At 34.5% G+C, this 25,310-nt stretch overlaps 1 protein-coding gene across 2 annotated transcripts in view; it reads left to right on the forward strand.

Moving 5' to 3' along the window:
• Positions 1-25,310, forward strand: part of LOC142358212 (filamin-B-like) — a 62,620-nt gene that overhangs the window by 31,515 nt on the left and 5,795 nt on the right. For both annotated transcript variants that reach the window (XM_075409664.1, XM_075409663.1), the window contains exons 4-6: positions 14,800-14,968; positions 15,705-15,853; positions 16,083-16,177. In XM_075409664.1, the coding sequence (XP_075265779.1) occupies positions 14,800-14,968; positions 15,705-15,853; positions 16,083-16,177 (413 nt within the window). The remainder of the gene's footprint in view (positions 1-14,799; positions 14,969-15,704; positions 15,854-16,082; positions 16,178-25,310) is intronic.

Genomic DNA, 25,310 nt, shown 5'->3' on the forward strand with positions numbered 1-25,310 from the left:
TCCCTTAGGCGGCCGTATCGCGAAATCATATCGGCCCGCTCATGATATGCAACAGCATGATCTCCGAGTGTATCCAAAGATCCTGTTTTACAATAGGGACACTTCCTTTCTTTTTCATATATGGGAGCGCCCAGTCTGTACTTCACAGCTGCTCGAAACTCGTTTGGCAAGAGATGGAGGCCAGGAGCCGGTATGGGAGCTGCCGATAACCATGCTCCTGACTGAGAGACTGACATTAAACGAGTTTTTTCTCTTTCGGATGTTTACGTTTCAATTAATTTATTGAGAGCAACTTCGTCGAGGACATCCTGTATTTTGCTTTGAGTAAGCTGCAATATTCACAAACAAATTTTTTCTTTTCTTATGATAGTAGTCTGTGTTGTCTAGTTGTTTGGTTTGGTATTGTTTGAGTCGTCTAAAGTTGTTTTTGTTATCTGTGGTGTTATGTAGTACCTAGTTGACGCTGCTGCCAGATTACTTGGCATTATTTTGGCTGAGTAGTTTTTGTGGTTTTGTAATCATACTGGAGTGTGAATGTTGACTTGGTTTGGCTCAACATTTCGTCAATGAGTTGACTCCAATTTTCTGCACACTGTTCAGACATTGCTTACGTCAAAAAATTATCTGTTTGTTCCTTAGACTAAAGTATACATGAACTTTTTGAACGTATAAATTCATCCAATAAATTACAATACGCAAATACAAACAAAATGCTTTACGAAGAACAAAACACAGAAGTCTGCGTTTGTTGTGAAATATTGCCTTAGAAAGACAAAATAAAGTCGAGAATGCAAGAATTGAGGAAATTAACAATATTTTCCGCAATTAATACGAAAATTAAATCCGGCGATAATTACAATTACAAATTTCGCGGAATGTAAATATGCTGAAATGGGTATCACTGAAGAAGAACACTGCCGAGAGTTTAAAAATGTTTAAAATATGCGGTCATTGATAAATGCACTACTGCTGTCACATCTACTAAAACTTCATATTGCAGTATTTGTGCACGAGTGCATTAACAGAATATTAATCTTGTTAATAGAGCCAGTCAAAGACGCTCTCAGATTAGTTCTGACACTATTTAGTAACTACTCCTACTTTTCTTAGTGCTAATTCGTTCCTTAAGAAAGATTATAATTATGATTGAGATTTTTAGTAAATAAAATGGGACAAAACAGTATATACTGTTTTACTGAAACTTGGTAAACAAATGGTTTTTGACAATCTTTTCAGATCCAACAAATAGAGTTTTGTGGCTTTTGTTACGATAAAAACATTAAGAATGAAAGTAGGGAAGGATGAAGGAAAAGCTATTTATTAGTTCCCAAACGACTATTGCCAACAAAAAAGGCTACAGGCTTCTTATATTTATATTCTGCACACTTTGGAAGCATGTGGTTCAATTTTCTTCTATATAAAATGTGTTTCTGAAATACTGGAGAAAACAGATGATTATCTAAAGCAAAACAAATTAATCATGAATACCGGACTGAACTTCTTTGCGTCTCGAAGGAAAATGAAAATTTTGATCCAATAGTTTTTCGGGGACAAGAAATTAAACCACAAAGTCACTGCAGATACTTGGGTATAATAATTGATTCTAAATTAAATTTTCATGTACAACTCAACAAAGTCCTATCAAATATGGCCACAGCGATTAGATCCATATACCTTTTACGTTATCAGTTACCTCTGAAAGCACGATTGGTGCTATTCAAATCCCTAGTCTTTTCTCATTTAACATTCAGTGCTCTATTTTTTCAGAAATTGAATTTCTCTGCAATGCAGCGAATTAGTCGACAAATCAATTGGGGAAATAAAGTTTGCTATATGAGAAAAACGTTTGAGAGATCTACAGATCTCTTAGTAAAATCTGACATGTTGCCTGCAGACCTTTTAATAAGCCACATGAGTGTTTCAAAACTTAGGAATGATATTTCATTATTGAAATCAGACGGCACTGAAAGTTTTTTTCTAAGTGGTAATTTCTTAGTAAGAAAAAACAACAGAACTGAACAGCCAATTCTCTTAAGGGCGAGCAGTCGATCATTACAAAAATGAAGCATCCAAAAAAGGATCAAAATTCCGCGTGAAGTCCGACTATCAGATCACCCTCAAAGTGAAAACGCATGTTAAAACAGCATCTGCTCCAACAATTAAAACTTGTACCAGTGGAAAGGAACGTTGGTGGCTTCAAAAACTATTTTTACCTTTAAAAAACGGAACCACTAATTTTGATTTTTGACATCGTACTAATTCTTTGTATATAATTTTACACTTGTAATATTTAACCCCTGGGTTCTATTTTCAATTTACTTGTTTAAACAAAAAAAATAACTCTCATAATAGGCCACAGTCCTATCAAACAGAATTTTTACTCTTTCTTGAAATTTGTTTTATATATATAAACTTTGTTGATGTGATCAGACAATATTAAAAACAAAGAGGCTCGTTAATGTGCGTTCGCACATGATGTTCCGACCCGAGCTCATCTACATTTTTTACTTAATTGTCAACCAAATGAAGAGATAATTAAAAATGGAAGTTTGAGTTCAAAAGTCTTTACGTACTCAAACTACTAAATGAATTACATAATGCCATTCCTCATCACAGCGGGCGAGAGATCTGCCATTGAAAAGACTGCAAGAAAAGAATTAAACAGCAGAATCACCAAAAACTAAAATATCACAGCAAAAACTCTCTATCTAAGATTAAAAGCACCTAGTAACAACTTCAAAAAGCAATCAGATAAAACTTTAGCTGAACAAACTTTCGTCTTAACTACACGACAGATATGACTTTTCTTTAGTGCGACTAGGTAAAAAGTCGACAAAAAGAAATGATGAGGCAAAAATCAGTCATCATTTTAAAAAACGTTTTATAGCTTCAAACCTCATAAACCACCTTAGCCTTCAGAGAAACAATTCTTGATGAATTGGCCAAAAATATCATTACGAAAGAACTTGTATATGCTGAGACTAAGCCATAGAAACGAACTAAAGTTGTAGAAAAACTAAGAAAAAAACACAAACAAATTGCAAAAACAGAAATCATTGAAGCCGTTAAAATCTTTTGTTTTTATCTGAGTATTGTTTCTCTTTTTTCAATTGTTATTTAAAATCCGCTCAAAATATACTGAGCAATCAAATAAGTTCACACGGTACTTAATTGAAAATCATTGGGATCTGTTATTGCGCGAATATGCTAAAAAAACAGAAAAAGAAACAATTTTTGACCACTTTTATGAAAACACATATCGTCCACCTAACAAAACATCAGTTACGGTATAATATCAATAGCCTTGTTTATTTTTGAATTAGATGGAATTGAATGAGACCTCTCAGTGATGAGAATGACCTACAATTTGTCGAAAAAAACAAAAACCGGAAAATTTAAAAATTTTTTGAGAACGAATAAAATCAAAAAATTTAAGAGTATTTACTATCAACTGTCTGCATCACGAAACATCGTTCATTCGTTTCTCAGTTCGAAGCTTATGAGACCTCTCAGCATTTTACGACTACAAAAAATATTTTGAAAAAACTGTCAAAAACAACAAATTATAAAAAAAATTCAGAGAGAAAAGTGTCGGAGCCATTATAGAGTGAAAATTTTGATTATTTATTTAACAGCAAGGTGATGCTTTATTGTTTCTAAAAATATGACTGCGAAAAATTAACAAATATGAACAAGTACATCAAAACTACGAAATTTTTGCAAAATACACTTAATATCGACGCCATTAATTTCAACAGCTTTCAAAGGAAGTGAATAAAAATTTTAAACTATGCCTCGATGAGAAAACTTAAATGATTGGCATTTGTAGGTTATCAGTAAGACATCACAATAAGTCTTATGACATTGAAAACAAAAACAAAAACAGGCAGAAACCAAAAGTTCAAAGAAAAGTGCGAGAAAATAGTTTTGAAACCATTTAAACCATATGCTTTCTCTGAAAACCTTCTCTGCGGTCAATTGAACAACTTCTTTAAACAAATGAGAACTTTCAGTCTGACGTAATGTTCTAAGAAGTCAAAAGGAACCAAAATAAGGAAAAAATATCCAAATAAAATTGAAAACTTGTGGCATCAAAGACATAAAAAGCAATCGTTAGAAGTCTAACAAATTTTGGTTGCAGTAGAAAGGGAGGAGATCCTGTGATTACTGAAAATGACTTACAGATCAAAAAAAAAGTTGGAGACGGGTTAATTTTCAAAAACAAAACTTAGCAGACTTAATGACTTAACAGCAATGTGCTCTCTGGTCAAAGCACTAGATAGCTTCACTTAATCCTCATTATCCAGCCTATTGCACTTTTAGTTGCAGAGTATATGTGAGGGGAGAACAAAAGTTTTTTAACATTGTACTAATTCTTTGTATATAATTTTACACTTGTAATATTTAACTCCTGGGTTCTATTTTCAATTTACTTGTTTAAACAAAAAAAATAACTCTCATAATAGGCCACAGTCCTATCAAACAGAATTTTTACTCTTTCTTGAAATTTGTTTTATATATATAAACTTTGTTGATGTGATCAGACAATATTAAAAACAAAGAGGCTCGTTAATGTGCGTTCGCACATGATGTTCCGACCCGAGCTCATCTACATTTTTTACTTAATTGTCAACCAAATGAAGAGATAATTAAAAATGGAAGTTTGAGTTCAAAAGTCTTTACGTACTCAAACTACTAAATGAATTACATAATGCCATTCCTCATCACAGCGGGCGAGAGATCTGCCATTGAAAAGACTGCAAGAAAAAAATTAAACAGCAGAATCACCAAAAACTAAAATATCACAGCAAAAACTCTCTATCTAAGATTAAAAGCACCTAGTAACAACTTCAAAAAGCAATCAGATAAAACTTTAGCTGAACAAACTTTCGTCTTAACTACACGACAGATATGACTTTTCTTTAGTGCGACTAGGTAAAAAGTCGACAAAAAGAAATGATGAGGCAAAAATCAGTCATCATTTTAAAAAACGTTTTATAGCTTCAAACCTCATAAACCACCTTAGCCTTCAGAGAAACAATTCTTGATGAATTGGCCAAAATATCATTACGAAAGAACTTGTATATGCTGAGACTAAGCCATAGAAACGAACTAAAGTCGTAGAAAAACTAAGAAAAAAACACAAACAAATTGCAAAAACAGAAATCATTGAAGCCGTTAAAATCTTTTGTTTTTATCTGAGTATTGTTTCTCTTTTTTCAATTGTTATTTAAAATCCGCTCAAAATATACTGAGCAATCAAATAAGTTCACACGGTACTTAATTGAAAATCATTGGGATCTGTTATTGCGCGAATATGCTAAAAAAAGAGAAAAAGAAACAATTTTTGACCACTTTTATGAAAACACATATCGTCCACCTAACAAAACATCAGTTACGGTATAATATCAATAGCCTTGTTTATTTTTGAATTAGATGGAATTGAATGAGACCTCTCAGTGATGAGAATGACCTACAAGTTGTCGAAAAAAACAAAAACCGGAAAATTTAAAAAAATTTTGAGAACGAATAAAATCAAAAAATTTAAGAGTATTTACTATCAACTGTCTGCATCAAGAAACATCGTTCATTCATTTCTCAGTTCGAAGCTTATGAGACCTCTCAGCATTTTACGACTACAAAAAATATTTTGAAAAAACTGTCAAAAACAACAAATTATAAAAAAAATTCAGAGAGAAAAGTGTCGGAGCCATTATAGAGTGAAAATTTTGATTATTTATTTAACAGCAAGGTGATGCTTTATTGTTTCTAAAAATATGACTGCGAAAAATTAACAAATATGAACAAGTACATCAAAACTACGAAATTTTTGCAAAATACACTTAATATCGACGCCATTAATTTCAACAGCTTTCAAAGGAAGTGAATAAAAATTTTAAACTATGCCTCGATGAGAAAACTTAAATGCTTGGCATTTGTAGGTTATCAGTAAGACATCACAATAAGTCTTATGACATTGAAAACAAAAACAAAAACAGGCAGAAACCAAAAGTTCAAAGAAAAGTGCGAGAAAATAGTTTTGAAGCCATTTAAACCATATGCTTTCTCTGAAAACCTTCTCTGCGGTCAATTGAACAACTTCTTTAAACAAATGAGAACTTTCAGTCTGACGTAATGTTCTAAGAAGTCAAAAGGAACCAAAATAAGGAAAAAATATCCAAATAAAATTGAAAACTTGTGGCATCAAAGACATAAAAAGCAATCGTTAGAAGTCTAACAAATTTTGGTTGCAGTAGAAAGGGAGGAGATCCTGTGATTACTGAAAATGACTTACAGATCAAAAAAAAGGTTGGAGACGGGTTAATTTTCAAAAAAAACTTAGCAGACTTAATGACTTAACAGCAATGTGCTCTCTGGTCAAATCACTAGATAGCTTCACTTAATCCTCATTATCCAGCCTATTGCACTTTTAGTTGCAGAGTATATGTGAGGGGACAACAAAAGTTTAGTAAAACCTCAAAAAATCAAAATTTTGTTATAAAATTGCGAAAACTCAGATTAGAAGCCAAAAGAAAACACTAATGATTCCTAGAAAACGGATTTTTTGTTCATTAGACTTCATTTGTCTATACGTGAGGTTCGTCATTAACGAAATCTCGATAGTAAAAGTGACTAATCTATTAGTGACTTAAAAAAACAAAAAAAAATGCAAAAAGTTTTTAAAAAAACAGCTCTCAAATTTAATTCCAGTTTTTTTATAGTAAATTTGTCCATGCGACCAGAACTAGCATTTTTGTGGCCTTTCATTTATTAGGAATGCCAATGTCTTGCATTTAGTAGCATGAAATTTAGTCTTGAATAAATATTTTTACAGTAAAAAATATTCATCTAAACGGAAATTATGCCAAAAGTGAACAAAATCATGCCAAAAACTCCTCGAAAAAAGCGAAATTCAGAAAAATCGTTTTAATTTCGAATTCCACGCTGGACGAGCTTTTTAACGATACCACTCACATTTCTTTGTGATGAATGTATCGATTGGCCAGTATTGTCTGAACACAAAAAAAACCCATTTGAGTATATAGTTCTCCCCCATGTGGGGTCGGAACCATTAATTCTCATAATAGATTACAACATGAACTGCATGAAACTACACGGTTCAAGATCAAGAGAATTTGAAACGAGGTTCTGTATGACCTCGAGGTCCAGAATCAGAATCTCTTATTTCGCTTAGCTTAATCATCAGGCATCCACAGCTTGATAGACCATAAAAAAATAGAAAAAATCAGTTTTCAAATACAAAATAGTTTGTGATAATGCTGCTATCTATTACCATTTTGCATCAATCTTTCATAGCAAACAGTTGATTGTTCTTTTAGCTTTTGCTTGAACTTTCGCTCGTTTACAGTGACAAAAGACACTTCTCATTGATGTTTTGTAAAGCAGATTTCAACATTTAAACATTCAAATCGTTTCTTTTCCGTTTAAGTTTAGAACTTGAGGATTGTAGCAGCTATTATTTATATAAATATAGAAATCCTACGAAGGCCTAGATATTATATTCTGTTAGAATTGCGCGATTCAAAAAAATTAGTCTCAATTTACACTGTAATTCATACTATTTTGGTCTTGATAACTAATTTATTTGCAGATTGTTTTTGTTCGGATGAAAACCAAGTTATTACAATTAGTGGAAACTATCCAGGATGAGAGTATAAAGGAGGTCGTGAGTACCATTAAAAGAGAATTAAAAACCCAGAACGAGGTTAGTGTACAATACAAAAAAAATAAGGATTTTTGCTCAAAGTTAGAAATGCATGTACGGAACAAGAAATATACACGATTAAGGACTCCGCCAATTTTGGTAATCCACCATTTGACCCAAACGCTGTTGATGACGCATTATTAGACCGGATTGTTTTTATCATTAAAAAGTTACTGCGCTATGAATTGAAACCGAGTAAGATCAAAGAATGCCATATTTCAACTGGTCGCGGAAGGAAAATGTCTAATGGCTTCTGTGATTGTCACGTTTTTAGAACTTTGAAAAATTAGACATATGCCGTCCCATGCATCTCAATGGACAAAAGAAACGAAATAAATCAAAATTTTTACGTACGAGGAAGATTACCTGCAATGGATGCCGGGATCAAGATTCTCGCGGAAGGCAAAGGACTCATAACAAGCACTAATAACTGTACTGTGTCCGTATTATGGGAGCAAGGAGATGGGAGCGAACAACTTGTAAAAGTAAAGGTTGCTATGGAAGTGGAAAACGTAAAAAATCCAATTGTGCTAGAGCAGAGTCGTAGACCAGGTCAAATTACTGGTTTCTGCGACCATTTCGATTCACTGATGATGAACCTGCTAATTGGCTATTTGCAACAGTCTCTCTCCACAACAAAAGAAAACTATCTTTGAAACTGGAAAAGCATATTGAAAAATTTTGAAATGAGAATTACTCATTAAATCTTTTTGTTAACGTCTGAAGTAATGAAGACACAACATATGTTTGCAATGTGACTTATGTTTTTGATACAAGTAATATACAAGCTTACTTTTCAAAGTCGTAAGAAAGGATAAAAGGAAATTAAGAGTCAATTCCTAACCAAATTTTCTTATTTTTTCATTTCGCTTATTTTTATCTGTTTAAGCTTTCGATGCATTTGCTTGTTGTTTTTTCAATGTTTACTGCATGAGGCTCTGCAATTTCTGCGGTTTCAGGCATGTATATCAATTATTATATAAATTTGTTTTTTTTACCTCATCATAAACGAGAACCTTGCATCAGGCACTGCGGTTACCGCGACCTGTTGCAAACTGAGTGAACTTTAAAAAAATGTTGTGTCACAAATAGCACTTTGTATCAAAAACATTTAGTTTGAAGTACGGCAATTTCCTTGGCTTCAGTCTTTTTATGTCCTCTTATAATTGTCTAAACTCGTTTATCTTTGCTTCAGAATCAAAACATTTGACTCAAAAAATGATTGAGGTTTTCTGTTCTGCACTTCAATTCCTCGGCAGCAAGAAAAACTGAGCAGAAAAACAACAGAAAAACGGAGAAAAAAATGCTCATGGCTGCAGTTTTGTCAGAATACTTCTTGGACATTTATGAATTTTAGAATCTTACTGACGAATTCTAAATTTAAGATGAATTCATAGAATCGTTTACGAGCTAGATCAATTTATAAACCAAGAGAAGTCAAAACCTGATGTGATTGCATAAACCGAAACCTAGTTCAATCAGTGTACTTTCCAAAATGCCTACCAGTTTTATGGATGTGGCCAGTTGTTCAGGAGTGACAGGGAAAAAGGAAGAAGGGGTATAGGTTTTTTCATTAGGAAAGGCATCAAAGTTCAAATTCATCGATAACAAACAATGAACACGTACAATTTTTGACAGTTGCGTTGTTAGGAGATCAAAATGAAAAGGTGATAACTGTTGATCATAAAACTTCACGTTATGGTATAGATGAGTAGATAAACGTTTGTCAAGAACACATCAATAAATTCACTATCAAACCGGAGAGTTTACAAATTTTTTGTGGTGATTTCAACTGAATGTGATTGAAAACCGAACAAAATTGATAAGGTTGTTGGGTCGTTTCTCTTGTACAGGACTGCAAATAAAGAAGAGATCAGAACCGACAACAGTCACTTCTTGTAGTGCAACATGCTTTGATATTTTTTTGCGAATTTTGAAGCCTCCGTAAATGTGAAGGATCCAATGATCTCTGACCACAAAGGAGTAGAATTGAGCTGCAAGGAAACAAGAGTTGATCAGGAAAAACCAGTCGAAAGGTCTCATTTCAGCCCCCTGAAAAAACTTCAAAATAAGGAGCTCAGGTTAGATTTAAACTACGGTATTGCAAAAAAAATCTGGGAACGAGATATAAACTTTATTTTTCTTCTGATTTAGATTTCAATTTTACGGATTTATTGAGGGTGACAAACAAGGAGTGGGATTGTCATGTAACCCTGCAAAAGTTCAAAAAGCACACTAACGAAAAATCCGAACAGGTTCAAAAGCCTTTTTTGGATAATCAGATCAAAAATCTCAGTATTAAAAAGCTTGAAGCCTACCAAAAATTGAAGCACGAACAGGATGTCGAAGATTGAGTAAAATATAAAAAGCTGCGTAACCGTTCAAAAATTAACAAAATAAGCGGAAATAGAATTTTGTGAACAAAAAACTGAAAAAAAGTAAACAAAAAAAAGTTAATTTTACATAATAGACGATATTAAGGGAACAAAAATGAAAAAGAACATCGATAATCTGAACGCTGATGAAATCAATAAATCTGTTCTTGAAATGGGAAAGAAACTATCTGAAAGTTGTAATCTGATCTCAGCCTGGTCAGAAGCTTGAAAATTTCCATGTTCTTAACTAACGTCACAACCGAAGATGTTTTCGACATTATTAAGCAAATCCCCAAAAAAAACTGCCTCTGATCTGTATAACATTTCAAATCAACTGATTTATTTCATCAATCCAAGCGTGTGTGAAACATTTGCAAAATTAAATAATCGTTGCTTTGTTGAGGGCTATTTTACTAAAACTCTGAAAATTGCCAATGTTTTACCTCTGTACAAAAGTGATAGCGGAAATGAGTTCGGTAGTTATAGACCAATATAACTGCTCCCAGTTATTTCAAAAATTGTTGAAAAATGTCTAAAAAAAGGCTGATTTCGTTTTTGTCCAAGTACTCAGTAGTAAGCAAGAAACAGTTTGGATATCAGGCAAAAAAACACAATTGATGCTGTGTCGGAGGTTGTTGAAACAATAAGAATTTCCTTGTGCTTGAACGAGAGTTACAATGGGGTTTTTATTGATTTATTGAAAGCTTTTAATACTCATAAAATTTGCTCCAAAAATTGTTTGATTAGGATTTGAGGGGGGAAATTTCTGACACTCTTAGTTCATAATTGACCAACAGACAAAATTGTGTTTCAGTTAGCAAGCAGCGATCATCCTCCGAAAGCATTTTTTGGTGTATCCCAGTGTTGTGTTTTAGGACCACTTCTGTTCTTGATTTAAGTAAACGATTGGCCTGATTTTTGTACAACTGGCAATGTAACTATGTTTGCTGATGATACAAATATTTACGGAAAGGCAGATGATGGAATTAATGATACAACAAAAAAACGGTCAGTTTGAATAGAATCAAATAAGTTAGCAATAAATAAAGATAATTGCAAGGAAATGTTTTGATGGTACTAATGAGACACGTGAAGTAAAAACTTCAGTTGATGATTACAACATCGATATTGTCGACCACATTATTTATTTGATTATGTATATAGATAGTAAACTGAGCTTCAATTCACACATTGAGAAATTAGTTTGCCAAATGAATTGGTTAACAGAGGCCATATATCGGAAAAAAACTTTTTTGCAAGACACAAACTAGTCCAATTATACAAAGCTTTACGTTCAACCAGTATTACAGTACGGGGTTTTGTTGCATGGAGTGGCCAATAAAAGCGATCTTCAAAAATTAGAGTGGCAGCAAAGCAGAATTTTTTTCGTTTATTATTTTCAGCTAAGAGATTGCAGAGCAGTGAAGAACTGCGATGTAAACACAAATTGTTTTCTTTTAAAGAGTTATACATATATGAATTGATAAAACTACTGTGAAAAGTTGTCTGTCATGAACCTCCAAGGAAATTGTTAAGAAACTAATTTCCTGAAATAATTTAAATATCCAAATAAATGAAAGAACTCATCTAGTCAAAACAAAATTTTTGCATACTACGCAAAAAACAAACCACTCATAAACAGATCAAGACGCGTATATAATGTTTTAACTAAAATGGATAAAAGTGTTGTTCAAAAACTCGGCTCATTTAATGCAAAGGATTTAATAAACTTTTTACATTGTTTTAGAAACTCTTTTTTTATAGATAACAAACTTTTGTTAACTTTTTTTTGGCAAGGAATAAGATTCTAGGGCTAATGGTTTTAATTGAATGTTTAACGAGATGCATTTTTAAAAAAATTTGTTCTTCTTATTAAATGTTTTCTAAAGATTTATTAAAAAAGGCTTTTACCAGGGTAAATTGTGTTTTGAGAGGGTTCGAATTACCAATTAAATAGACTTTGAGAAGAAGTAAAAGGTCTAGTGACCTTTTGATGTCCTTTCGAGTTTTGTTTTGTTGTTTGTAAATTTATAAATGGAAGCAATGGAAAAAACTCGAGAACTAATTTTTTATTATCCCTCTGTATATTAATTTTTCAACTCTCCGGCTTGAAAATATTTCTTCTACAAATCATCAACCAAGTAACCCTGAGAAAATGCTTGTATTCTTCCTCAGAAGTATTAGTGGAATTTCTTTTTTATGATGCTCTTTGGATGCACTGCTTGATAGCGTGAATTCGTGCTAATTTAGTGGACAAAATAAGGGCTAACCTTGACGCCCATTTGTACTTAACAGAGGTAATCAGGAGCGAAACGAATAAGAAAAATTTCTTTCCTGCGGTTTTTATATCTCCCTTAATCCTGATGCTATCAAACAAATAATATGCAACAATTGTTTGATCTCTTAAGCAAAATGGACTCTAAAACAGAGAGGTCGCTTCAGCAGAAGCAATTTTGACTGTTGTTGGGATAAAAAATTCCTACAATATTCTTTCTATAAACGTATTTCTAAAGACTAAATAAGTTTTGTACTTTTGGAATATCAGAAACGGACATTGCTCTCATTGCCAGATATTTGTATTGCACTTTCTAGAACCAGTTAATGTTCTGGGAAAAGTTTTAAAATATTGCTATTTTTATAAATTATGATCTGTCATTGGGAGATGTAATCAGATACCGACCTCTTTTGAATTTAAAGCAGACACAAGATATGGAACTGTTTTTTATGTGAAATATTATATTCACCTATTAATGCAAATTCTTATATCCACCCGCTTGCCAGGAGTTCATCTCGGTATGAATTGAAAATCAAAGCTAATGAAATTGATGTAAAAATAACCGTTTTCTGTTAGTAAAATGTTGTTCCGGTTTTTATGGATGTGTTCTGCATAACTACACTCTCTTCGTAATTCAATTGCTTTTTATCTTGTTGTGCATTGAGAAGAAAACACGTTAATTTGTCAGATAGTTGCAAAGTTACAGTCAAATTTGCGTAGTCTAAAAGTAGCATAATATCCAAAACCAAAAATTAGAACTAAATTAAGACACCTTATGCATTGAAATTAAATTCACTGCATAAGGTCCTCAATTTTTTCCTCAATTTTTTCATGGTAATCCATGCGTAACGTGCTCCTGATCCCGTTTAATTTCGTTTTGAGGAAAGATTTTGATTTGTTTTTTTAGTTGTTTTCAAAATTTTAAATGTTTTCAAAGCAGGCAATTGATTGCTTCGTATGTTTTTGAGGTAGTATAAATTCTTGAAGCCAAATCAACTTTATGCGAAGAATGTTGTTTGTCAACTTGGTGTCGGTCGAAGAGAAATATTTTTTCCATGAAAAAAATATTTGAGTCTCTAATGACATAATCAGATTGTTTGCAATTCCTCTTAAGAGTATGGACGTGTAATGAAAATGACTCCTGACTAATGCATTCAATTTTAAGTGCGGTGTTTAGCGATTCGATGCCGCAAGCCATTGTTCTGAGAAGATTTTTAACCTCATCTTGCATTGATAGCATTTAATCTAGGCCAACTCCGAGCAATCTAAACTTTTCTTTATTATAAGTGTTGCAGATTTTTAGAGTTAGTTTACGTGACTCATGCAATAAAAACTTATTTACGTTGTTAACCAAAAAAATGTATGTGTTTTTGATAGGTTAAATGAAGTTTAGTGTTTACAATAAAAAAAAATGACTAGACTTTTTTGCTTGGTCAATTGTTTTGTCGGCACTAAAAATCAATGTATCACCTGCATAATGAAATTGTTTGCAGTCTCCTGCATCAAAGTGTCACTTACGTTTAGATTAAACGGCAGAGGGACAAACACTGTACCTTGTGGTATTCCTTGATACAAAAGGATCCAATCTGATTCACAGTTATTAACAAATGTCTGCTGCAGACGGTTAGAAATAAAAGAGTTAAGAACGGTTGCTGATTGCTCAAATACAAGTTTCTCTAGGTGCTTTTTGCGGTTGATTGAGTCGAAGATTTTTGAAAGGTTTAAAAAAGCCGTGGCTACAGTCTGTATTTTGTTGATTGCTAGGCAAACAGCCTCTGTGCAATAGACTGGAGCGTCAGTTGTCTATTTTTTCTAAAGTTGACTTGGCTCTCAGATTTTCAGGTACTCTGGGATGTATCTGTTGTCCATGAGTCTGACCACTATCTGTGTTGACTGCAAATGACTTATCGTTTTCTCAACGAACAGTGTCTGCCCGTTAGTCTTTTGACTAGCCACGATTGCTTGATGTGTCGAAAATCTGGATTATTTTTAATTTTCTCTTTGTCTTGGAGGCTTGAGAATGCTTTGTTATCCGAGTTGCTTGAGTTATATTGTCTGGCTATTTCTCGAGAGCTAAAGTTTGTCTAAGAGGTGGCGTCATTGGTCATTGGTATTGGGAGGCCAGAATTAAATAACTTTTATATTGTGGTCATGGTGGTTGTCAGAAGGGCGGAGTTTTATAGGACGAACTTTGCCATTCTTCCAAACGGTGTTTCTTTTATATCAACTTGTCATGTTTGTTCGTTGCAGCTCGAAGAGGATTTTGAGATCATTTGAGATTTTTTGAATCTTCGCTCCTGCATTTTCAACCTCATCGGGAGCTTGTTATTAAAATGATTTTATGTGAAGCTATTGAATCAGCTCCTCGATATAAAGGCTCAAGTCCTTATAATATACCGTTGATATAAGTTCATTTTGTACAGGTGAGTTGAAGCTACATTGTATGGGTCCGAAGAAAGAGGCGAAGGTGGACGTGATTGACAACTGTGATGGCACATACTCTGTCAACCTACAACCAAAGGAACCAGGCAAACACGTTCTTGAGATCAAATACGACAACGAGCACATCCAAAACAGTCCATACCTTGTCAGGTCAGTGCTTATTCAAAGTTTGATATGGATTTACACAGGTTCAGATTGTAGTTGTCTTCGATAACCAACTACGAATCACAATCAAGAGCACAATGTGCCCATGCAATGACACCAAAGAAATTCCCTTTTTTTCACTTTGGAGAGTTTTGAAGGCAAGTCATTGTTTATGGTGACCTTTTTTGAAGAGAAATTTGAGATCATAAGAGCTCTGATCTATGACTTGAAATTTAACTGAATCAGTACGGATTGAGACTTGACGTTCCGTCCGCGATTGCATTTACTCCCTTCGCTTCTATGAACCCTTTCCATCGTTATTACTTGTCCCTCAATGCATAGCTAGCGCAATCGACGTTGAGTAAATTGTCCAATTTGGGGTCCATGCTCAAATTGACGTATAAAATAACCATTCAGCCAATTTTTGCACATCAAAATAACACGGTGGACTGAAATTACGTTTCGATCCAGACTTTGATTCAGACTTTGATTCAGACTTTGATCCAGACTTTGATCCAGACTTTGATCCAGACTTTGATCCAGACTTTGCCTGGTTCAATTTTTTTGCGTTTGTTTGCTCGTTTAAAACTCCGGATCAAAAAACTTAATGGGATTGGTGTTTCTGCTTGTATCCATATCCAATTTATCTTGAGCTCAATTTGACTTTGAATCGCCGTGAACAAACTATTACAACGGTTGTCAACTCTGGCTTCAACTCTCTGGATGCAAACAGTTGTTTCAGAATATCCGGCCCACCCGATCCGAGCAAGTGTCGTGTTTATGGACCAGGACTGGAGCACGGGGTGCTGTCCACATTCAAGGGAGATTTCGTCTGTGACACTAAAGGGGCCGGGGCTGGTCAACTGAAAGTGCGGGTGCATGGACCTAAAGGTTTGTAAGATGGCTAAGGTAACTAGACATTGGTCTGCAAAGGAAGTCAAGTTGTCCAGACGAACGGCAAGGCTTCAAAAATATCGTTTGTTGATTTATTGCAGGAAAGAGCTTCTTAGTCAAAGTCGGCCACAAATCTGAGAAGCATTTGAAGAATTAGCGTTGACCCCGTCAAGACTCTAAATTAAGACTGTAAAGTGGTTGAAAACTGTTTGCTTGTTTTGTTCAGGTGGATTCAAAGTAGATATGCATAGAGACACAAGCAAGGACAGGACCATTGTGGTACGATACAACCCAACAGAACCAGGAGATTACAAGATAGAGGTAGGTGCGGCGGGAAAATACTCGGGTTGACAAAAAGTTCTAATCATAGAACTTTCATATTATGGAGCATCAACTTCATACATTCAAAAAGTCCAAAGAAATTGGCAGGACTACGATTTTGTCGTAGATGAAAGTTTTATGCCTATAATTTTTCCTTAATGAGAGTTCTATGACTACAAATTTTCCATAAATGGAAGTTGTACGATTACAACTTTTCCATAAATGGAAGTTCTATGGTTACTACTTCTGCATAACAACAAACAGGAGGTATTTAAAGAGTCTTGGTTTTATAAATTTATAAATTAAAAGATAAAAGTGTAGCGAATAAGTCAAAAGAGTACGATTTTCCTTCAACACGCTCTCAACAATCTGATGTAATGCGTTTTGACTACTGTTATTTTGAACCATTAATAAACATTTTATTCTTAAATTAAACAAGGCGGCTCGGTAATGTGCGATGGCACATAGGGTTCCGACCCCGCCCATCCACAATTTTGGCATTGTTGTCTACCAAATGAGGAACAGATAGAAAAACCCAAAAATTATTTTTTGCGAATCCCAAAAAAAGTCCAAGTCTTTTTCAAAAAATTATGTATGAACGATAAGATAGCCTCCAAAGCAAATAACGCAGTGGAGTAAAAATTGATGCATTAGATTGCTGTAATATGTCAATATTAAGAAAGCGAGTCAAGACGAACAGCAAAATCAAACAACAACAACAACAAACACTAAGTACATCAAAAAATTTATGTCCCTCTTAAAAATTAAAATTAATAACAAAGTCAACATACCGTCAGATAAACATAAAACTAAACAAAAATAACTTTTAAATCACCAGAAAACATATGCGACAAGTCCATAAAAAGGTTTGGTAACAATTATACAAAAAAGAACAAAAACAGTTAAGTAAAAAAATTAACTTTTTTGGAAACAGTTAACTTCAAAGTAATAAATACCATTAGCAATCAGTTAATATTACAACACATTTACAATTACCACTGCTTCTATAGAAGGGCATTAGGACCTGTCCTTATTCATTGTTTAAAGCGGCTTAAAGGAACAACAAAGAACAAACAAAATTTCAATTGAAACTTGCCAGAAAACGCTGTCAAAACCGTCAAGCCAAATTTTGGCACTCCAAATATATTTGATTGCGCCTTCTTCAAACAGCTATAATGTAGTACGTGGCCGTTCATTATTAAGACTAGGTAACAAGTTGACAAAAAAGCGAAGTGCTAAAATATGTAATACTTTTATTTTTTTTTTCAAAACAAAATTACATTCAATGTCATGAAAGGCATTAATTACAAAAAGAGCTATTTAAATAGGGTCGTTTATTCAAGAAAAAGAAGCCCTCGAGACCTATAATTATCCAGAATATTTCTTGCATCTACAAAAAGAACGTCAAATATGACAAAAATCAAATTGATTTACTTTTTTTGTGAAAAACCGGTGTCGAAGCCAGTAAGGTCATAACAAATTCTTTATAAAAAAGATTTTGGGACACCAATCTGATGTAATGCGTTTTGACTACTGTTATTTTGAACCATTAATAAAAATTTTATTCTTAAATTAAACAGGGCGGCTCTGTAATGTGCGATGGCACATAGGGTTCCGACCCCGCCCATCCACAATTTTGGCATAGTTGTCTACCAAATGAGGAACAGATAGAAAAACCCAAAAATTATTTTTTGCGAATCCCAAAAAAGCCCAAGTCTTTTTCAAAAAATTATGTATGAACGATAAAATAGCCTCCAAAGCAAATAACGCAGTGGAGTAAAAATTGATGCATTAGATTGCTGTAATATGTCAATATTAAGAAAGCGAGTCAAGACGAACAGCAAAATCAAACAACAACAACAACAAACACTAATTACATCAAAAAATTTATGTCCCTCTTAAAAATTAAAATTAATAACAAAGTCAACATACCGTCAGATAAACATAAAACTAAACAAAAACAACTTTTAAATCACCAGAAAACATATGCGACAAGTCCATAAAAAGGTTTGGTAACAATTATACAAAAAAGAATAAAAACAGTAAAGTAAAAAAAATTAACTTTTTTTGAAACAGTTAACTTCAAAGTAATAAATACCATTAGGAATCAGTTAATATTACCACAAATTTACAATTACCACTGCTTCTATAGAAGGGCATTAGGACCTGTCCTTATTCATTTTTCAAAGCGGCTTAAAGGAACAACAAAGAACAAACAAAATTTCAATTGAAACTTGCCAGAAAACGCTGTCAAAGCCGTCAAGCCAAATTTTGGCACTCCAAATATATTTGATTACCTCTTCTTCAAACAGGTATAATGTAGTACGTGGCCATTCATTAGTAAGACTAGGTAACAAGTTGACAAAAAAGCGAAGTGCTAAAATATGTAATACTTTTAATTTTTTTTTCAAAACCAAATTACATTCAATGTCATGAAAGGCATTAATTACAAAAAGAGCTATTTAAATAGGTTCGTTTATTCAAGAAAAAGAAGCCCTCGAGACCTATAATTATCCAGAATATTTCTTGCATCTACAAAAAGAACGTCAAATATGACAAAAATCAAATTAATTTACTTTTTTTGTGAAAAACCGGTGTCGAAGCCAGTAAGGTCATAACAAATTCTTTAAAAAAAAAGATTTTGGGACACCAATCCCTCTTATTCCCTTGACACCAATATTTTCATGTTTGACTTGTAATTAACTGAAGACATTAGGTAACAAAAAGAAACATAAAAAGAACAAAATTACGAAGTTGAAAAGTTTTTTTTTTCAATTTTGGAAAACGATTTTTTTCAAGGTCATGAAAGCCATCAGCTATCTACTTATATCAGAATATCGGTTCTTCTATTCTTCCATGAAAAGCCACTGATTGCTATCACTATACAGGAAATTTCAAACGACCGAAACGACAAAGTATAAATGACAGTTAGAGACGAAATTAAAAAATTCAGTTGATTTCTTCAAGAAAGAAGCGTCGAAGCCGTTAAAACGATGATATATATCTTTCAAGATTTTAAAATGTTCAATCTTGTCTTATTCTGAATGCTAAGAGGTGACATGAGAACTGTCAATAATGTGATAATGTGACAAATTAGAAAACGTGTAAAACTGGCAAATATCAAAACAAACAAAAATCTGAAATCTTGCAGTATCAAAGCCAGAAAACAATAACTTCAGGCTTAAAACTGCAACCGAGAATAAATGTAAAATCAGTAGAAAGAAGAAGCAGCCTTTCTTTGCTGACACTAAGCTGGAAGTTGAACAAACTAAGAAAAAAAATAGAGGAAAAGTTAATTAAGCCATTATTTATTGAAAAGTCAATTTTTTTAAAAAAAAAGAAACGACCATAAACTTTCAATTAAAAAACTAAATGCATTAGCTTGGAGCTGCTTAGCAAGCGAATTAGTTGGACCTATCACTCCTGAGCTTTGATTTGATATGTTCTGTTCTTTATTATTAAAAAAAAGTCTCTTTTTTTTTAAAAAAAAAGACCGGCTGATTACAACCCGTTTTTTTGGATTGTAACAGTCCAAGAATGGCCCAAAACTAGCCCTGCTATTACCTATTGTCCGTTAGGACCAATTGATTTTTCGAATGTTGTAGATATAGATAGTTTGTTAGTTGAAAACTCAAAATAAATTCTGCATTTTTGATAATCAACGAGTAAAGTTAGCAAAAAACGGCAAAGTTTTAACTACAGTGCACTCTCAGCGGACTCTGAAGTAGAAATAGCCCCCCTCTGAGTCTACAAAGATTATAGGAGTGTTGTTTGGGGCCGTTCTGTCGGCAAATTTAATCAAAGTGGACTAAAGTAGCTTATTTCGTGCTGTTTTTGATGAAAAAGGCTAAATTTTGAAACGTTTATCCAGATTTTTTGACCAAAAAAATTAAATCAAAACAATAAACAATGTTGACCAAATTAAGAGAAAAATGGAGGAAAAGTGCAATAAACCATTTTTTATTTAAAAATCAAGTATTTTAAAAGTCAAACCGAACATAAGTTTTCAAGCAATCAACTAGATAAATAATTTCAAGCCAATTAGGAAGCCAATAGGACCTATCACTAGTGAGCTTTGATTTGAAATCTTTTGTTAGCTAATTAATATAAAAAAGATCGATTTTTTTCATAAAAAACCGACTGACGACATTCCGAATTATTTTTGGATTGTAACGGTCCAAGATTGGTACAGATCTAGTCCTGCTAATGCTGATTGTTCATTAAGAATATTTAATTTTTGGAATGTCATTGATATAGATATGTTGTTAGTTAAGGAATCAAAAATAAATGCTGCGTTTTTGATAATCAACAAATAAAGTTAGCAAAAACTGGCAAAGTTTTATTTACAGAGCACTCTCACCGGAAGTTGAAGTGGAATTAGCCCCCTTTTCAGTCTGTTGTTGATTTTAAATGTTGTTGATTTTAAACGTAAAATCAACAACATTTTCGTGAAAATTTTTATTAAAATTTATCAAAATTGGTGAAATTTTAGTCAAAAATTCCGAAAAAAGGTGAACGAAATCAACGGAATTCACTCTCACTCTATTATCTCGAAAGTTTAAAACCTCGATAACTCCCTGTAGAAAACGAAAATTAAAAAAATCTTTTTAATTCCATATTCTACGCTGGACGAGCTTTCTAATGATACCAGTCTCAACTCTCTACGATGAATATATTGAGCGGCGAAAATTCACGGAACAAAAAAAAACCCATTTGAGTATATAGTTCCTCCCCCCTCAAGAGGGTCGGAACATTTAAAACAAATGTGTTTAATTGCGGGCTGGTGGAATGAATTTACCATGGAAATCAGCGAACATCTAAGCTCCGATAATCCATAATCAGGGAGCATCCTCTCATTTTATCTATCGGTTTTCCTTTTAGATAACATAATCTGAACTCCAAAGGCCACAACTATGAACTCCAGATTGAGATGGCAAAATAAAAAAAAACAATAATAGTGTTCTTAGTGCTGAGAAACAAGTGAGAAATAGGTTACAAACCACAGATATTTAAACCTATATTGGAGCACAGAAATGAACTTAGAAAATACCTTAGAGCTTCCCAGGTTGAGGTCCAGACCGAAATGGCCTCTGATCAGACCATTCCAGACAAAACTGACCTCTGATCAGACCGAGCCAGACTGCTTTGACCTCTGATCAGACTAGAGTGCGCTCTAAGCTCCGTGTGCGCTTAGAGTGTGCTCGAAAACTTCTTCTGATCAGACTATTGTGCAGTCGAATGTCACCTCCTGATCAGACGAGTGTGCGCTCGAAATCGCCTCTGATCAGACTGAAGTGCGCTCGAAATCGCCTCTGATCAGACTGAAGTGCGCTCGAATTTGCCTCTGATCAGACTGAAGTGCGCTCGAAATCGCCTCTGATCAGACTGAAGTGCGCACGGACTCGCCTCTGATCAGACTGAAGTGCGCTCGAAGTTGCCTCTGATCAGACTGAAGTGCGCTCGAAATCGCCTCTGATCAGACTGAAGTGCGCTCGAATTCGCCTCTGATCAGACTGAAGTGCGCTCGAAATCGCCTCTGATCAGACTGAAGTGCGCGCAAAATTGCCTCTGATCAGACTGAAGTGCGCTCGAATTCGCCTCTGATCAGACTGAAGTGCGCTCGAAATCGCCTCTGATCAGACTGAAGTGCGCGCGAAATTGCCTCTGATCAGACTGAAGTGCGCTCGAAATCGCCTCTGATCAGACTGAAGTGCGCTCGAAATTGCTTCTGATCAGACTAAAGCGCGTTCAAAATAGTCTGATCAGAGAAAGGATTTGAACATGCAAAAATCTCTCAATGTTGTTATAATATATTCATTTCATAAAAATCGATGTTTTCAGAAATATATTCAACTAAGGAAAAGCCTATAATAAAAGTATTGCCAATTAAAAGAAATCCAAAGTGCCGGAAAAATAATTTGTTGAGTATGCCAATAATTCATGTTTTTGACTTATTAGATTAACATAGACAGCTTTACATAATAATGTCTTGATCTAAAGTTAATCCCAAACTTTTCAAAAGGGGACCGGCAGTTGCTATCAGCTGGGACTCTTGTTTCTGATCAATCCATCAGGCTCTCAATGGGTCTCTGATCAGAATTGGTCTGTATTGTAGACTCTTGGGAGAGACAGCCTCAGTCAGCAAAACAAACACACAAAAAAATGAAAAAAAAAATTGCTCGAATCGGTGTCTGATCAGACTAGTGTCCGCTCGGATTGGCCTCTGATCAGACAAGTTTGCGCTCAAAACTGCCTCTGGTCAGACCATCCCAGACCGACGTGACCTCTGATCAGACAAGATCCAGACCATTGTCCAGACAAAAGTGCGCTCGAAATCTTCGCCAGACCATGTAATTCGAGCGCACCGAGAGCATGTGCGCTCAAAGGTCTGATCAGAGGTCACTGTGCTCTGGTCACCTCGACCTGGGTTAGAAACTTACCTTATGTTAATAAACTCAGAAAGAAAACAAACTTACCAGATTTATAACGACAACTGCAGCTAAGATTTTAGAAAATGAATGCAAATCAGTTTAGATCTGTATGTTTGTCAAATATTGATATTTACCTACTAATAATCAATGGGAAATGCAACTTTGTGAACAATCTCGAGTTAACTAATTTTTTGCATCTAATAATGAAATGACGCCCAGTCTTACGCCCCAAATTCGCCTGATTTTTGATACATTAACCTTTTATCAAATGTACACTGTGAACGTTGTAATTATATTTCAGACTATATATACGACTGATTTTTGTTAAAATCTTTACTATTTTCTTTTCTTTTAAGTCTCATAAAAATAATTCTTTTTCTCTCAGATATCTTTTGAGCTTTATTAGCTTCGATCTCAAATTTGCTAAAGCTCTTCCCGCCTCATCGGTGTTGCTGCGCTACAGTGTTCATAATGCTGCTAACAGGTTATGGGCCCAGCCATCAGACCGCTGAAAAGCTAATAGAGTTTTGGTTAAGATTGTAGTGTGAGTGTTGGCAGTTTTAGCTCTTCTAGATTGACGAGAGTTTTAAGAAAAAAATTTAAGATTTTCCTCAGTAAAAGCTAAATCAGATATTGTGAAAAAAAGTTGAAGTTTAAACTTCATAATGGAAACATCAATTAGTAGTTTGAAGTGGATGACGTTTAGTGGGTTGGCTGAGGACTACCCAACATGAAGCACTGGTTTCTCTGCCTTTGCACAAACCAAGGGCCTCTTCGAAACGCTCACAGACACTGTTGAGCTACCTGACAGGCCAGCATCACTGAGGGAAGATGCCAATGGGGAAACGGGAGCACACGAGGCACAGACTCAAGCTAGAGCTACAGCTCTACATGAAGATGAGAGCCGCAAAAACCAGATTTGTTGCTAACTGGCAATGACTCTAGATGCGAGCAGCCTCAAGATCATCCGGCATGACTGTGTGAACAGCAAGGGTCTCTGAGATGGCCAGAAAGCGTGGCAACTTCTCCAGCAACTCTTCAGAAACGACGAGACAACCACAGTCATAAATCTGATGAGGCAGTTGGCCAGACTACAACTTCGAGAGGACGAAGCCATCCATCAGTACTTCATCAGAGCGCAAGAACTGGTCACCCGCTTGCATCATGCTGGTGAGGAGCTTTCTGAGACGCTGTTTAATGCAATGGTATTAAACTGCTTTCCACAATGATACGAGCGTTTTGTGATGCAGGAGAGCTTCAATCCTGCAGAGAACTTTGTGGAATTAAGGAAGCGTCTCACCAACTTCGAGGAGAGCCGCAGACAGAGAGATGATGTCGAGGAGGATCAGCACGTTGCCATGTCAGCAAAGAATGCTATTCACCAAATTGGAATGCACTCTTTATTCTAATCACGTCCTCGGAAGCCTATTTCTAAGCCTAGTAGTTCCAAAAGCCCTAGATTGTCTTTGTATGTATTAAACCTGGATATTTAGCAGCTAGTTGTTGCAAAAAGGACAACGCTGTGTTTAGTATATGCAAGGCTAAAGGCCACCTAGCAAGTGCATGTAAACATCAACAAAAAAAGTCCTCATAAAGGCCCAGCATCTAGTTCAAGCGCTGAAAGCTCAATTGAAGTTTCGAAAACTGATTTAGTAGTGGATTCAGGCAATACTGATTACATGATGATAGATAAAACTTGGTTTAAAAATTAGCAAAAACTAGAAACCACATTTAACAATCCAGATGGAGGGAAAACAAAAGTTGAAGGAATAGGAGATGTAGACGTGGAAGCACGAGACACTAAAGGTGTGCTACGTAAGTTGAATTCCGGAAAAGTTTTGCATGTACCAGAGTACAAAACAAACTTAATTTAAGTTTCAAGTTTAGTTCAACAGCAACACGAATTATTTCACGCAGAAGCTAAGTCAGTTCTAAAACTCAGAAGCAAAGAAAGCTTCAGACTGATAAGAAGAAGCAAATTGTTCTTCTTACCATAAAGAAAGGAAAACAAGCACCACTTTTCAAACTTAAGTTGGGGCACGTGTCAAGCAAAAATTTGGCACAAAAGACTCGGACACTTGAACTTTAGAGATGTAGAAAATACAACAGATGAAGTTTCCCATGCCTCAATTTTTGTGAATCTTTTGCATTGGCAAAAACTTCAAAAAAGCCAAAAGTGAGCGATAACAGAGCAACTCAAAAATCAGAAAGAGTTTACTCTGACGTTATGGCACCTGTGAGTCCATCAAGTATAGGTGGCAACAGATATGCAATTAGTTTCATATATGAATTAAGTGGCTTCCCATACTAAAATTTATGAAATACAAAACTCAAGCATTGCAAACTTTCAAAGAATATGTTGCACAAAATGGCCGACCAAAAATTTTGCGAACTGATAATGGGACAGAATACAAAAACAAAGCCAAAAACAAAGCAAAGAAATGGCTTGTGAATATACAGTTCCTGAAACACCAGAGCAAAATGGTGTTGCAGAACGTTTTAATAGAACCGTAGTAGAGGCTGCAAGATGCCTTCTATTCAAAATTGCCAAAAAGCTACTGGGTTCGAGCTGTAGATACAGCATGTTATTCTAGAAATTTAGTTGTCAAAGACAAAAGTACAAAGTCAGCCTTCGAAAAATTTTTCGGGAGAAAACCGAGAAGCGACCATTTAAAAGTATTTGCTTGTGAAGCCTATTCAAA

The sequence above is a fragment of the Convolutriloba macropyga genome, unplaced genomic scaffold, assembly GCF_964194025.1.
Source record: "Convolutriloba macropyga unplaced genomic scaffold, txConMacr16.3 SCAFFOLD_560, whole genome shotgun sequence".
In the NCBI taxonomy this organism is placed as follows: domain Eukaryota; kingdom Metazoa; phylum Xenacoelomorpha; order Acoela; family Convolutidae; genus Convolutriloba; species Convolutriloba macropyga.